Here is a 13888-nt window from a genome sequence, read left to right as displayed (position 1 = left end):
CCTATAGGATTTTGGGGGGGGGGGGGGCCTATAGGATTTGGGCTCACCTATAGGACTGGGGGGCTCCCCTATAGGATTTGGGCGTTAGCCTATAGGATTTGGGGGGGCAACCCTATAGGATTTGGGCTCACCTATAGGATTGGGGGGGCTCCCCTATAGGATTTGGGGGGTCCCCTATAGGATTTAGGATCACCTATAGGATTTGGGGGGGCTTTCCTATAGGGTTTGGGGTCCCTATGGGTTTTTGGGGGGCCCCTATAGGATTTGGGCATTACCCTATAGGTTTGGGGGGTCCCCTATAGGATTTGGGGGGGCGACCCTATAGGATTTGGGGTCCTCTATAGGGTTTGGGGGGGCTTCCTTATAGGGTTTGGGGTCACCTATAGGATTTGGGGGGGGCTTCCCTATAGGGTTTGGGGTCACCTATAGGGTTTGGGGGGTCTCGTATAGGATTTGGGGTCCCCTACATGATTCTGGAGGGTTCCCCTATAGGATTTGGGGGGGCTACCCTATAGGATTTGGGCATTACCCTAGAGGGTTTGGGGTGCCCTATAGGATTTGGGGGGGTCCTGTATAGGATTTAGGGTCCCCTATAGGATTGGGGGGGGGGGGGTACCCTATAGGGTTTGGGGTTCCCTATAGGACTGGGGGGGCGACCCTATAGGATTTGGGGTCCCCTATAGGATTTGGGGGGTCCCCTATAGGATTTAGGGTCACCTATAGGATTGGGGGGGCTCCCCTATAGGATTTGGGGTCCCCTATAGGGTTTGGGGGGGCTCCCCTATAGGATTTGGGTGTTATTCTGTAGGATTTGGGGTCCCCTATAGGATTGCGGGGGTCTCGTATAGGATTTGGGGTCCCCTATATGATTCTGGAGGGTTCCCCCATAGGATTTGGGGGGGCTACCCTATAGGATTTGGGCGTTACCTTAGAGGGTTTGGGGTCCCCTATAGGATTTGGGGGGTCCTGTATAGGATTTAGGGTCCCCTATAGGATTGGGGGGGGTACCCTATAGGGTTTGGGGTTCCCTATAGGATTGGTGGGGCGACCCTATAGGATTTGGGGTCCCCTATAGGATTTAGGGCCACCTATAGGATTTGGGGGGGCTTCCCTATAGGGTTTGGGGTCCCCTATAGATTGGGGGGTCCCCTATAGAATTTGGTATTCTCCTATGAGATTTTAAGGGTTACTCTATAGGATTTGGGGTCCCTATAGTTTTTTTGGGGGGGGGGTCCCATATAGGATTTCGGGTCCCCTATAGATTGGGGGGGCTACCCTATAGGTTTTGGGTGTTACCCTATAGGATTTGGGGTCCCTATAGGGTTTGGGGGCTCCCATATAGGATTTAGGATCATCTATAGGTTTTGTGGGAGTTCCCCTATAGGATTTGGGGCCCCTATAGATTTTGAGGGGGGTCCCTATAGGATTTGGGGGTTACCCCATAGAATTTGGGGTCCCTATAGGTTTGGGGAGGGTCCCTATAGTTTTTTTTTGGGGGGGGTCTTTATAGGTTTTGAGGGGGTCCCCTATAGGATTGGGGGGGGGTTACCCTATAGGATTTGCGGTCCCTATAGGTATTTTGGGAGGTCCCTATAGGTTTTGGGGCAGTTCCCCTATAGGATTTGGGGTCCCCTATAGGTTTTGGGAGGGTTCCCTATAGGATTCGGGGGGTCACGCACAGCATTTTTGGTCCCTATAGGTTTGGGGGGGGGGTCTTTATAGGATTCTGGGGGGTTCCCCTATAGGATTTGGGGTTTCCCTATAGGATTGGGGGGGTTCCCTATAGGATTTGGGGTCCCTATATTTTTTTTTTGGCGAGTCCCTATAGGTTTTTGGGGGGGTGCTCCTAGGTTTGGGGGTTCCCCTATAGGATTTGGGGTCTCATATAGATTTTGAGGGGGGTCCCTATAGGATTTGGGGGTTACCCTATAGGATTTGGGGGGGTCCCCTATAGGATTTCAGGTCCCCTATGGGATTGGGATGTTTCCCCAATAGGATTTGGGGGTTACCCTATAGGATTTGGGGGTCCCTATAGGTCTGGGGGGGTCCCTATAGGTTTTGGGCCAATTATCCTATAGGGTTTGGGGGGGGGTTCCTATAGTTTTTTGGGGGGCTCTTAATAGTTTCTTGGGGATTCCCCTATAGGATTTGGGGGGTTACCCTATAGGATTTGGGGTCCCTGTAGGTTTGGGGCATGTTCCCTTATAGGGTTTGGGGTTTCCCTATAAGATTTTAGGGCTTACCCTATAGGATTTGGGGTCCATATGGGTTTTTGGGGGTCCCTATAGGTTTTTTGGGAGATTCCCCTATAGGGTTTGGGGTCCCCTATAGGATTTGGAGGGGTTCCCCTATAGGATTTGGGGTCCACATAGGTATTTTGGGGGGTCCTTACAGGTTTGGGGGGGTTAGCCTATAGGATTTGGGGTCTCTGGTAGGATTTGGTGTCCCTATAGAATTTGGGGGGGGTCCCTATAGGTTTTTGGGGGGGGTCCCTATAGATTTTGGGCGGTTCCTTATAGATCTTGGGGTGGTCTTTGTACGTTTTTTTTTGGGGTCTTTATAGAATTTGGAGCGTCCTTTATAGGATTTGGGGTGTCCCTTATAGGATTTGGGATCCCTATAGGTTTTGGGGGGGGGATCCTTATAGGATTGGGGGGTCCCTATAGATTTCGGGGGGGGGTTATAGGATTTGGGGGGGGGGTCCTTTATAGGGTTGGGGGCATCCCTTATAGGATTTGGGGTCCCTATAGATTTTGGGGGGGGTCACTATAGATTTTTGGGGGGTTCCTATAGATTTGGGGGGGGTCCTATAGATTTGGGGTGGGGTTTATAGGATTTGGGGCATCCCTTATAGGACTTGGGGTGTCCCTTATAGGATTTGGGGTGTCCCTTATAGGAATTGGGGTGTCCCTTATAGGATTTGGGGTCCGTATAGGTTTGGGGGGGGGTCCTTATAGGATTGGGGGGTCCCTATAGATTTTGGAGGGGTTCCTATAGATTTGGGGGGGTCCCTATAGATTTTGGGGGGGCCTTTATAGGATTTGGGGCGTCCCTTATAGGATTTTGGGTGTCCCTTATAGGATTTGGGGTCCCTATAGATTTGGGGGGGGGGGGCTTATAGGATCGGGGGGTCCCTATAGATTTTGGGGGGGTTCCTATAGATTGGGGGGGGGGTTCCTATAGATTTGGGGGGGTTTATAGGATTTGGGGCGTCCCTTATAGGATTTTGGGTGTCCCTTATAGGATTGGGGGGTCCCTATAGATTTTGGGGGGGTCCTATAGATTTTTGGGGGGGTCCCTATAGATTTTGGGGGGGGGTTATAGGATTTGGGGCGTCCTTTATAGGATTTGGGGCGTCCTTTATAGGGTTTGGGGTGTCCCTTATAGGATTTGGGATCCCTATAGGTTTTGGGGGGTCCCTATAGATTTGGGGGGGGGGTTATAGGATTTGGGGCGTCCTTTATAGGATTTGGGGTGTCCCTTATAGGATTTGGGGTCCCTATACGTTTGGGGGGGGGTCCTTATAGGATTGGGGGGTTCCTATAGATTTGGGGGGGGTTCCTATAGATTTTTTGGTGGGTTCCTATAGATTTTGGGGGGGTCCCTATAGATTTGGGGGTGTCCTTTATAGGATTTTGGGTGTCCCTTATAGGATTTGGGGTGTCTCTTTTTGGATTTGGTGTCCCTATAGGTTTTGGGGGGGGATCCTTATAGGATTGGGGGGTCCCTATAGATTTTTGGGGGGGTCCCTATAGATTTTGGGGGGGCCTTTATAGGATTTGGGGCATCCTTTATAGGGTTTGGGGTGTCACTTATAGGATTTGGGGTCCCTATAGGTTTTGGGGGGGTCCCTATAGATTTTGGGGGGGGTTATAGGATTTGGGGCGTCCTTTATAGGATTTGGGGCGTCCCTTATAGGATTTGGGGTCCCTATAGGTTTTGGGGGGATCCTTATAGGATTGGGGGGTCCCTATAGATTTTGGGGGGGGTTCCTATAGATTTTTGGTGGGGTCCCTATAGATTTTGGTGGGGCCTTTATAGGATTTGGGGCATCCTTTATAGGGTTTGGGGTGTCCCTTATAGGATTTGGGGTCCCTATAGGTTTTGGGGGGGGTCCTTATAGGATTGGGGAGTCCCCTATAGATTTCAGGGGGGGTTATAGGATTTGGGGGGGGGTCCTTTATAGGGTTTGGGGCGTCCCTTATAGGATTTGGGGTCCCTATAGATTTTGGGGGCTTACTATAGATTTTGGGGGGGTCCCTATAGATTTGGGGGGGGGTATAGGATTTGGGGCGTCCTTTATAGGATTTGGGGCATCCCTTATAGGATTTGGGGTCCCTATAGGTTTTGGGGGGATCGTTATAGGATTGGGGGGTCCCTATAGATTTTGGGGGGGTTCCTATAGATTTTTGGGGGGGTCCCTATAGATTTTGGGGTGTCCCTTATAGGATTTGGGGTGTGCCTTATAGGATTTCGGGTGTCCCTTATAGGATTTGAGGTCTTTATAGGTTTTGGGGGGTCCGTATAGATTTGGGGGGGGTCCCTATAGATTTCAGGGTTTTTTTTTAGGATTTGGGGCGTCCTTTATAGGGTTTGGGGTCCCTATAGGTTTTGGGGGGGCCCTATAGATTTTTGGGGGGTTCCTATAGATTTTGGGGGGGTTCCTATAGATTTGGGTGTCCCTTATAGGATTTTGGGTGTCCCTTATAGGATTTTGGGTGTCCCTTATAGGATTTGGGGTCCCTATAGGTTTTGGGGGGGTCCCTATAGATTTTTGGGGGGTTCCTATAGATTTTGGGGGGGGTCCCTATAGATTTCGGGGGGGGGTTATAGGATTTGGGGCGTCTTTTATAGGATTTTGGGTGTCCCTTATAGGATTTGGGGTCCCTATAGGTTTTGGGGGGATCCTTATAGGATTGGGGGGTCCCTATAGATTTTGGGGGGGTTCCTATAGATTTTTGGTGGGGTCCCTATAGATTTTGGGGGGGCCTTTATAGGATTTGGGGCATCCTTTATAGGGTTTGGGGTGTCCCTTATAGGATTTGGGGTCCCTATAGGTTTTGGGGGGGGTCCTTATAGGATTGGGGAGTCCCCTATAGATTTCAGGGGGGGTTATAGGATTTGGGGGGGGGTCCTTTATAGGGTTTGGGGCGTCCCTTATAGGATTTGGGGTCCCTATAGATTTTGGGGGCTTACTATAGATTTTGGGGGGGTTCCTATAGATTTTGGGGGGGGTCCCTATAGATTTGGGGGGGGGGGTTATAGGATTTGGGGTGTCCTTTATAGGATTTGGAGTGTTCCTTATAGGATTTGGGGTCCCTATAGGTTTTGGGGGGGTCCTTATGGGATTGGGGGGTTCCTATAGATTTTGGGGGGGGTCCCTATAGATTTTGGGGTGTCCCTTATAGGATTTGGGGTGTGCCTTATAGGATTTCGGGTGTTCCTTATAGGATTTGAGGTCCCTATAGGTTTTGGGGGGTCCCTATAGATTTGGGGGGGGGTCCCTATAGATTTCAGGGGGGTTTTTTAGGATTTGGGGCGTCCTTTATTATAGGGTTTGGGGCGTCCCTTATAGGATTCGGTGTCCCTCACCCCTCGGGGCGCCCCCGCGATGCCGGGGGGCGGCCCTATAGGATCGGGGGGGGGGTGCCCTATGTATTTTAGGGGGGGCCTCACCCCACCCCCCCTTATAGTTAAATCTGGGGGGGGGACCCCAAAAATTTATAGGGCCGCCCTCCTCACCCCCTTTCTTTTTCCCCTACGGGCCCTATAGGATCGGGGGGGGGGTCCCCTATATATTTTAGGGGGGCCTCACCCCGCCCCCTCTATATTTAAACGGGGGGGGGGACCCCAAAAATTTATAGGGCCGCCCTCCTCACCCCGTTTCTTTTTCCCCTACAGGCCCGGACCCCAAAAGCCGCCGTCCGTCCGTCGCCCCCCCCGAAATCTCCTCGTGCTTGGGGGGGGGGGGGGGGGAGGATCCGAGACCCTATAGAAAAAAGGGGGTGGGGGGGGGGGGGGGGACACCCCGAAGATGGCCGACCCCATCATGGACCTCTTCGACGACCCCAATCTTTTCGGGCTCGACCCCCTGGGCGACGACGCCCGCGACCCTATAGAGGAGGCTTTGGGGTTGGGCCCCCCCCCGGCCCCCCAAAACGACCCCGCGCCCCCCCCGCCGCCCCCGCAGCCCCCCCAAAACGAAGCCCCCACCCCACAACCCCCCCCCCCGCAACCCCAAAACCCCGAGGTGCTGAGCCAGGGCAACCCCTTTATGGGGGTGTCGGCCGCCCCCGCCCCAAAAATCGTCATCCTAAAAGCGCCCCCCCCCCCCCCCAAAATTCCCCTATAAGCCCCGGGGGGGTCAACGGGGGCAAAATCACCTTGGCCAAAGTCCTCCCCGCCCCCCCCGTAAGGCCCGGGGGGGCCGGCGGCCCTATAGGGGCGGTAACGGGGCCGGGGGGGGTTATAGGGTCGGGGGGGGCGGTTATAGGGTCCGGGGGGGGCGGGGGGGGCCGCCCCCCCGTCAAGCAGTTGGTGCTGCAGCCCCTAAAAGCCGGGGCGGGCGGGGGGGCGCCCCTAAAACCGGCCGTCACGCTCACCTCGGCGCCGGGGCAGGTGAGGGGGGGGTTACGGGGTTTTTTTTGGGGTTTTGGGGGGGTTTGGGGGGTTATGGGGTTGGGGGATTTGGGGCATTTGGGTGGGGGCTTCGGGGTCTTTGGGTTGGGGTTTTGGGGTCATTGGGGGATTTGGGGCCTTGGGGTTTTGGGGTCTTTGGGGTCTTGGGGTTGGGGGTCTTCAGATTTGGGTCTTCGGGTTGGGGTCTTCGGTTTAGGGTCATTGGGGTTTTGGGGGTCTTTGGGTTGGGGTCTTCGGGGTCATTGGGGGATTTGGGGCCTTGGGGTTTTGGGGTCTTTGGGGTCTTGGGGTTGGGGGTCTTCAGATTTGGGTCTTCGGGTTGGGGTCTTCGGTTTAGGGTCATTGGGGTTTTGGGGGTCTTTGGGTTGGGGTCTTCGGGGTCATTGGGGGATTTGGGGCCTTGGGGTCTTGGGGTTGGGGGTCTTCAGATTTGGGTCTTCGGGTTGGGGTCTTCGGTTTAGGGTCATTGGGGTTTTGGGGGTCTTTGGGTTGGGGTCTTCGGGGTCATTGGGGGATTTGGGGTCTGGGGATTGGGGTCTTTGGGGTCTTGGGGTTGGGGGTCTTCAGATTTGGGTCTTCGGGTTGGGGTCTTCGGTTTAGGGTCATTGGGGTTTTGGGGGTCTTTGGGTTGGGGTCTTCGGGGTCATTGGGGGATTTGGGGCCTTGGGGTTTTGGGGTCTTTGGGGTCTTGGGGTTGGGGGTCTTCAGATTTGGGTCTTCGGGTTGGGGTCTTCGGTTTAGGGTCATTGGGGTTTTGGGGGTCTTTGGGTTGGGGTCTTCGGGGTCTTTGGGGGATTTGGGGCCTTGGGGTTTTGGGGTCTTTGGGGTCTTGGGGTTGGGGGTCTTCAGATTTGGGTCTTCGGGTTGGGGTCTTCGGTTTAGGGTCATTGGGGTTTTGGGGGTCTTTGGGTTGGGGTCTTCGGGGTCATTGGGGGATTTGGGGCCTTGGGGTTTTGGGGTCTTTGGGGTCTTGGGGTTGGGGGTCTTCAGATTTGGGTCTTCGGGTTGGGGTCTTCGGTTTAGGGTCATTGGGGTTTTGGGGGTCTTTGGGTTGGGGTCTTCGGGGTCATTGGGGGATTTGGGGCCTTGGGGTTTTGGGGTCTTTGGGGTCTTGGGGTTGGGGGTCTTCAGATTTGGGTCTTCGGGTTGGGGTCTTCGGTTTAGGGTCATTGGGGTTTTGGGGGTCTTTGGGTTGGGGTCTTCGGGGTCATTGGGGGATTTGGGGCCTTGGGGTTTTGGGGTCTTTGGGGTCTTGGGGTTGGGGGTCTTCAGATTTGGGTCTTCGGGTTGGGGTCTTCGGTTTAGGGTCATTGGGGTTTTGGGGGTCTTTGGGTTGGGGTTTTGGGGTCTTTGGGGGATTTGGGGCCTTGGGGTTTTGGGGTCTTTGGGGTCTTGGGGTTGGGGGTCTTCAGATTTGGGTCTTCGGGTTGGGGTCTTCGGTTTAGGGTCATTGGGGTTTTGGGGGTCTTTGGGTTGGGGTCTTCGGGGTCATTGGGGGATTTGGGGCCTTGGGGTTTTGGGGTCTTTGGGGTCTTGGGGTTGGGGGTCTTCAGATTTGGGTCTTCGGGTTGGGGTCTTCGGTTTAGGGTCATTGGGGTTTTGGGGGTCTTTGGGTTGGGGTCTTCGGGGTCTTCGGCTTGGGGTCTTTGGGGTTTCGGGGTTGGGGTTTTTGGGGTCACTGGGTTCGGGGTCGTTGGGTCGGGGTCTTCGGGTTGGGGTCTTTGGGGGTGTTGGGGTCATTGGGGTCGGGGTTTTTGGGTTGGGGTCTTCGGGGTCTCCAGGGTTGGGTTTTGGGGTCTCCGGGGTTGGGTTTTGGGGTCTCCAGGCTCGTTTTTTGGGGGGTCTTCAGGGTTGGGTTTTGGGGTCTCCGGGGTTGTTTTTTTTGGGGTCTTTGGGGGTTTGGCTGTTTTGGGGTCTCCATTTTGGGTGTTTTTGGGTTCTCTGGGCTTGTTTTTTTTGGGTTCTCTGGGGCTGGTTTTGGGGTCTTCAGGGTTGGGTTTTGGGGTCTCCGGGGTTTTTTTTTTTGGGGTTTTTGGGGTTTGGATGTTTTGGGGTGTCCGCATATGGGTGTTTTTGGGGGTCTCCGGGCTCGTTTTTTTGGGGGTCTTTGGGGTTGGGTTTCGGGGTCCCTGGGGCTGGGCGTTTTGGGGTCTTTGGGGTTGGGTTTTGGGGTCTCCGGGGTTGGGTTTTGGGGTCTTTGGGGTTGGGTTTTGGGGTCTCCGGGTTTGGGTTTTGGGGTCTCCGGGGTTGTTTTTTTTGGGGGTCTTTGGGGTTTGGATGTTTTGGGGTCTCCGGGGTTGGGTTTTGGGGTCTTTGGGGTTGGGTTTTGGGGTCTCCGGGGTTTTTTTTTGGGGGGTTCTTTGGGTTTGGGTTTTGGGGTCTCCAGGGTTGGGTTTTGGGGTCTCCGGGGTTGTTTTTTTGGGGGTCTTTGGGGTTTGGCTGTTTTGGGGTCTCCACATTTGGGTGTTTTTGTGTTCTCCAGGCTCGTTTTTTTGGGGGTCTCCAGGGTTGGGTTTTGGGGTCTTCCGGGTTGGGTTTTGGGGTCTCCAGGGTTGTTTTTTTGGGGGTCTTTGGGGTTTGGATGTTTTGGGGTCTCCGCATATGGGTGTTTTTGGGTTCTCCGGGCTCGTTTTTTTTGGGTTCTTTGGGTTTGGGTTTTGGGGTCTCCGGGGTTGGGTTTTGGGGTCTCTGGGCTTGTTTTTTTTGGGGTCTCCAGGATTATTTCTTTTGGGGTCTTCCGGGTTGGGTTTTGGGGTCTCCGCGGTTGTTTTTTTGGGGGTCTCTGGGGTTTGGCTGTTTTGGGGTCTCTGCATTTGGGTGTTTTTGGGTTCTCCGGGCTCGTTTTTTGGGGGTCTTCAGGGTTGGGTTTTGGGGTCTCCGGGGTTGGGTTTTGGGGTCTCCGGGGTTGTTTTTTTTGGGGTCTTTGGGGTTTGGATGTTTTGGGGTGTCCGCATTTGGGTGTTTTTGGGTTCTCCGGGCTCGTTTTTTTGGGGGTCTCCGGGGTTGGGTTTTGGGTTCTTTGGGGTTGGGTTTTGGGGTCTCCAGGATTATTTCTTTTGGGGTCTTCCGGGTTGGGTTTTGGGGTCTCCGGGGTTGTTTTTTTTGGGGTCTTTGGGGTTTGGATGTTTTGGGGTCTCCGCATTTGGGTGTTTTTGGGTTCTCCGGGCTTGTTTTTTTTGGGTTCTCCGGGCTCGTTTTTTTGGGGTTCTTTGGGTTTGGGTTTTGGGGTCTCTGGGGTTGTTTTTTTGGGGTTTTTGGGGTTTGGCTGTTTCGGGGTCTCCACATTTGGGTGTTTTTGGGTTCTCGGGGCTCGTTTTTTTGGCGGTCTCCGGGGTTTGGAAGTTTTTGGGTCTTTGGCTTTGTTTTTTTCGGGCTCTCTGGCGTATTTCTCCCCCCCTAAACCCCCCCGCGCCCCGAAATATCTTGCAGGGCGAATCGAAACGCATCACCCTGGTCCTCCAACAACCCCCCGCGGCTGGGGGCGGCTCGGCGGCGCCCCCCCAGGGCCAACGCCACCTGGTCCTCGGTAGCCTCCCCGGCAAGATCGTCCTGCAGGGCAACCAGCTGGCCGCCCTGGGCCAGTCCAAGGGGGCACCGGGGCAACCGGCCAAGGTGGTCACCATCCAGCTGCAGGTCCAGCAGCCCCCCGGGACCCCCGGGCAAGGCGGGGGGGGTGCCGCGACCCCCCCCAAAATCCAGCTCCTCCAGCAGCCCCCCAACGCCGGCGGCGGGGCGGCCCCGGTGGCGGTGGTGCCGCAGGTGGTGGGGGGCGCGGGGCAGCGCCTGACGGTGCCGCTCAAGGTGGTGCTGCAGCCGCAGGTGGGTTCGGGGCGGGGGGGGTTTTGGGGGGAAACGAGGGGGTTTGGGGGGGCGGGGGGGGAGGGGAGGGGGTTGGGGGGGGTTGGGGGCGGGGAGAGGGGGTTTTGGGGGGTTTTGGGGCGGGAGGAGGGGGTTTGGGGGGGTTTTGGGGCAGGAGGAGGGAGTTTGGGGTTGGTTTTGGGTGAGAAAAAGTTTTGGGGTGGGAGGAGGGGGCTTGGGGGAGGGGAGCATCGTTGGGTGGTTTTGGGGTGGGACAGGCTTCGTTGGGTTGTTTTGGGGTGAAATAAGGGGTTTTGGGGGTTTTGGGGTGGGAGGAAGGGTTTTGGGGGGACTTTGGGGTTAGAGGAGGGGGTTTGGATTGGTTTTGGGGAAGAAGAGCGGTGTTGGGTGGGATGGGCATCGTTGGGTGGTTTGGGGGGGGTGAAATAAGGGGTTTTGGGGTGGGGGGAGGGGTTTGGGGTTGTTTTGGGGTGCGATGAACATCGTTGGGTGGTTTTGGGGTGGAGATGAGCACATTTGGGTTGGTTTTGGGTAGAGATGAGCGCATTTGGGTTGGTTTTGGGTAGAGATGAGCGCATTTGGGTTGGTTTTGGGTAGAAATGAGCGCATTTGGGTTGGTTTTGGGTAGAGATGAGCGCATTTGGGTTGGTTTTGGGTAGAGATGAGCGCATTTGGGTTGGTTTTGGGTAGAGATGAGCGCATTTGGGTTGGTTTTGGGTAGAAATGAGCGCATTTGGGTTGGTTTTGGGTAGAAATGAGCGCATTTGGGCTGGTTCTGGGGATGGAGATGAGCGGAATTAAGTTGGTTTTGGGTGAAGAAGAGCACATTTGGGTTGGTTTTGGGTAGGATAAATGCCGTTGGGTTGATTTTGGGGTGGAGAAGAGCACATTTGGGTTGTTTTTGGGTAGAGATGAGCACATTTGGGTTGGTTTTGGGTAGAAATGAGCACATTTGGGTTGTTTTTGGGTAGAGATGAGCACATTTGGGCTGGTTTTGGGTAGAAATGAGCGCATTTGGGTTAGTTTTGGGTAGAAATGAGCGCATTTGGGTTGATTTTGAGTAGGATAAATGCTGATGGGTTGTTTTTGAGTGGAGATGAGCACAGTTAAGTTGGTTTTGGGTAGAGAAGAGTACATTTGGGTTGTTTTTGGGTAGAAATGAGCATATTTGCATTGGTTTTGTGTGGGATAAATGCCATTGGGTTGGTTTTGGGGTGGAGAAGAGCGCATTTGGGTTGTCCTCCACGGAGAACCTATCACACCGGAGAGGCCCCTCCATTTTGGGATTGTCTCCCCCCCCCCCCCCCGCAGGCGGGCTCGTCGCAGGGCGGCTCGGCGGGCTTGTCGGTGGTCAAAGTCCTCAGCAGCACTGAGGTGGCCGCCCTGGCCGGCCCCCCCGGCTCGCGGGGCGCCTCGGAGGAGAGCCGCAAGCTGGAGCACCAGAAGAAGCAGGAGAAAGCCAACCGCATCGTGGCCGAGGCCATCGCCCGCGCCCGCGCCCGGGGCGAGCAGAACATCCCCCGGGTCCTCAACGAGGACGAGCTGCCCAGCGTCCGGCCCGAGGAGGAGGGCGAGCGCAAGCGGCGGCGGAAAGGGGCCGGCGAGCGCGGCGGTCCCAAGGAGGAGCGACCCCGCAAGGGCAAGGGGCAGGGGGGCTCCGGCAAGAGCAAGGGGCGCAGCAAACCCAGGTGAGGACGGGGTGGGCCTTTGTAGCCAAACGGTGGCCACCGTTGTCCTTTGTGACCATCGTTGGTCTTCGTGGTGGCCATCGTTGAGCCTTTGTGGCCATCGTTGGTATTTGTGGTGGCCATCATTGAGCCTTTGTGGCCAACGTGGGTCTTCATGGTGGCCATCGTTCAGCTTTTGTGGCCATCATTGGTCTTCATGGTGGTCATCGTTGAGCCTTTGTGGCCAACATGGGTCTTCGTGGTGGCCATCGTTGAGCCTTTGTGGCCAATGTGGGTCTTCGTGGTGGCCATTGTTGACCTTTGTGGCCAGCATGGGTCTTCGTGGTGGCCATCGTTGAGCCTTTGTGGCCAGCATGGGTCTTCGTGGTGGCCATCGTTGAGCCTTTGTGGCCATCGTTGGTCTTCATGGTGGCCATTGTTGACCTTTGTAGCCAACGTTGGTCATCGTTGAGGCCATCGTTGAGCCTTTGTGGCCAACGTGGGTCTTCGTGGTGGCCATCATTGAGCCTTTGTGGCCAACGTGGGTCTTCATGGTGGCCATTGTTGACCTTTGTGGCCAAAGTTGACCATCGTTGAGGCCATCGATGAGCCTTTGTGGCCAACATTGGTCTTTGTAGTGGCCATTGTTGAGCCTTGTGGCCATCGTTGGTCTTCATGGTGGCCATCGTTGGCCATCGTTGACGCCATCATTGAGCCTTGTGGCCATCGTTGGTCTTCGTGGTGGCCATCGTTGACCTTTGTAGCCAACGTTGGTCATCATTGAGACCATTGTTGAGCCTTTGTGGCCATCGTTGGTCTTTGTGGTGGCCATCGTTGAGCCTTTGTGGCCAATGTGGGTCTTCGTGGTGGCCATCGTTGACCTTTGTGGCCAACACTGACCCTTGCCATGTCCATTATTGACCCTTGAGGCCAACGTTGGTCTTCGTGGTGGCCATCGTTGACCCTGGTGGCCATCGTTGACCTTCGTCATGTCCATTTTTGATCTTTTTGGCCAACGTTGACCTTTGTCATGTCCATCGTTGACTCTGATGGCCACCGTTGGCCTTCATCATGTCCATCGTTGACCCTCATGGCCAACATTGACCATCATCATGTCCATCGTTGACCTTCATGGCCAATTTTGGTCTTCATCATGTCCATCATTGACCTTTTTGGCCAACGTTGACCTTTGTTATGTCCATCGTTGACTCTAATGGCCGCCGTTGGCCTTCATCATGTCCATCGTTGACCCTCATGGCCAACATTGACCATCATCATGTCCATCGTTGACCTTCATGGCCAACTTTGGTCTTCATCATGTCCGTCATTGACCTTTTTGGCCAACGTTGACCTTTGTCATGTCCATTGTTGACCTTCATGGCCAACTTTGGTCTTCATCATGTCCATCGTTGACCCTCATGGCCAACATTGACCTTCATCGTTGACTCCAACGTCGGTTCTGTTGCACCCACCATCGGCGTTTTTGGCCCCTAAACCAAATTTTGGCCTCGTTGACCCCAAATTTTGGCCTCGTTGACCCCAAATTTTGGCTTCTTTGACCCCAACCTTTGGGCCTCGTTGTCCCCAACCCTCGTCCCACCACCCCTCGCCGCCGTTGCCCCCAACCCTTGGTTCTCATCGTCAACCTCCCCGCGTTTTGCCCCGACCTCCTCCCCGTTGCCCCAATTCCTGGCCTTTTTGCCCCAAATCTCCGCCCGTGGGGCCAACCCCGCGGGCGAGCCGCCTGTCCCCTGTCCTCCTAA

At 55.1% G+C, this 13888-nt stretch overlaps 1 protein-coding gene across 1 annotated transcript in view; it reads left to right on the top strand.

The window, feature by feature from the left end:
• The window catches only part of LOC136788617 (chromodomain-helicase-DNA-binding protein 8-like), a 53773-nt gene that overhangs the window by 5892 nt on the left and 33993 nt on the right, over positions 1-13888 (top strand). The window contains exons 2-4 of the mRNA XM_066987174.1: positions 5902-6618; positions 10069-10458; positions 11770-12146. Coding sequence (XP_066843275.1) covers positions 5902-6618; positions 10069-10458; positions 11770-12146 — 1484 coding nt within the window. The remainder of the gene's footprint in view (positions 1-5901; positions 6619-10068; positions 10459-11769; positions 12147-13888) is intronic.

The sequence above is a fragment of the Anser cygnoides genome, chromosome W (assembly GCF_040182565.1).
Source record: "Anser cygnoides isolate HZ-2024a breed goose chromosome W, Taihu_goose_T2T_genome, whole genome shotgun sequence".
NCBI classification, from domain to species: domain Eukaryota; kingdom Metazoa; phylum Chordata; class Aves; order Anseriformes; family Anatidae; genus Anser; species Anser cygnoides.
The sequence above is the reverse complement of the archived record's forward strand: the minus strand, read 5'-3'. Positions and strand labels throughout refer to the sequence as shown.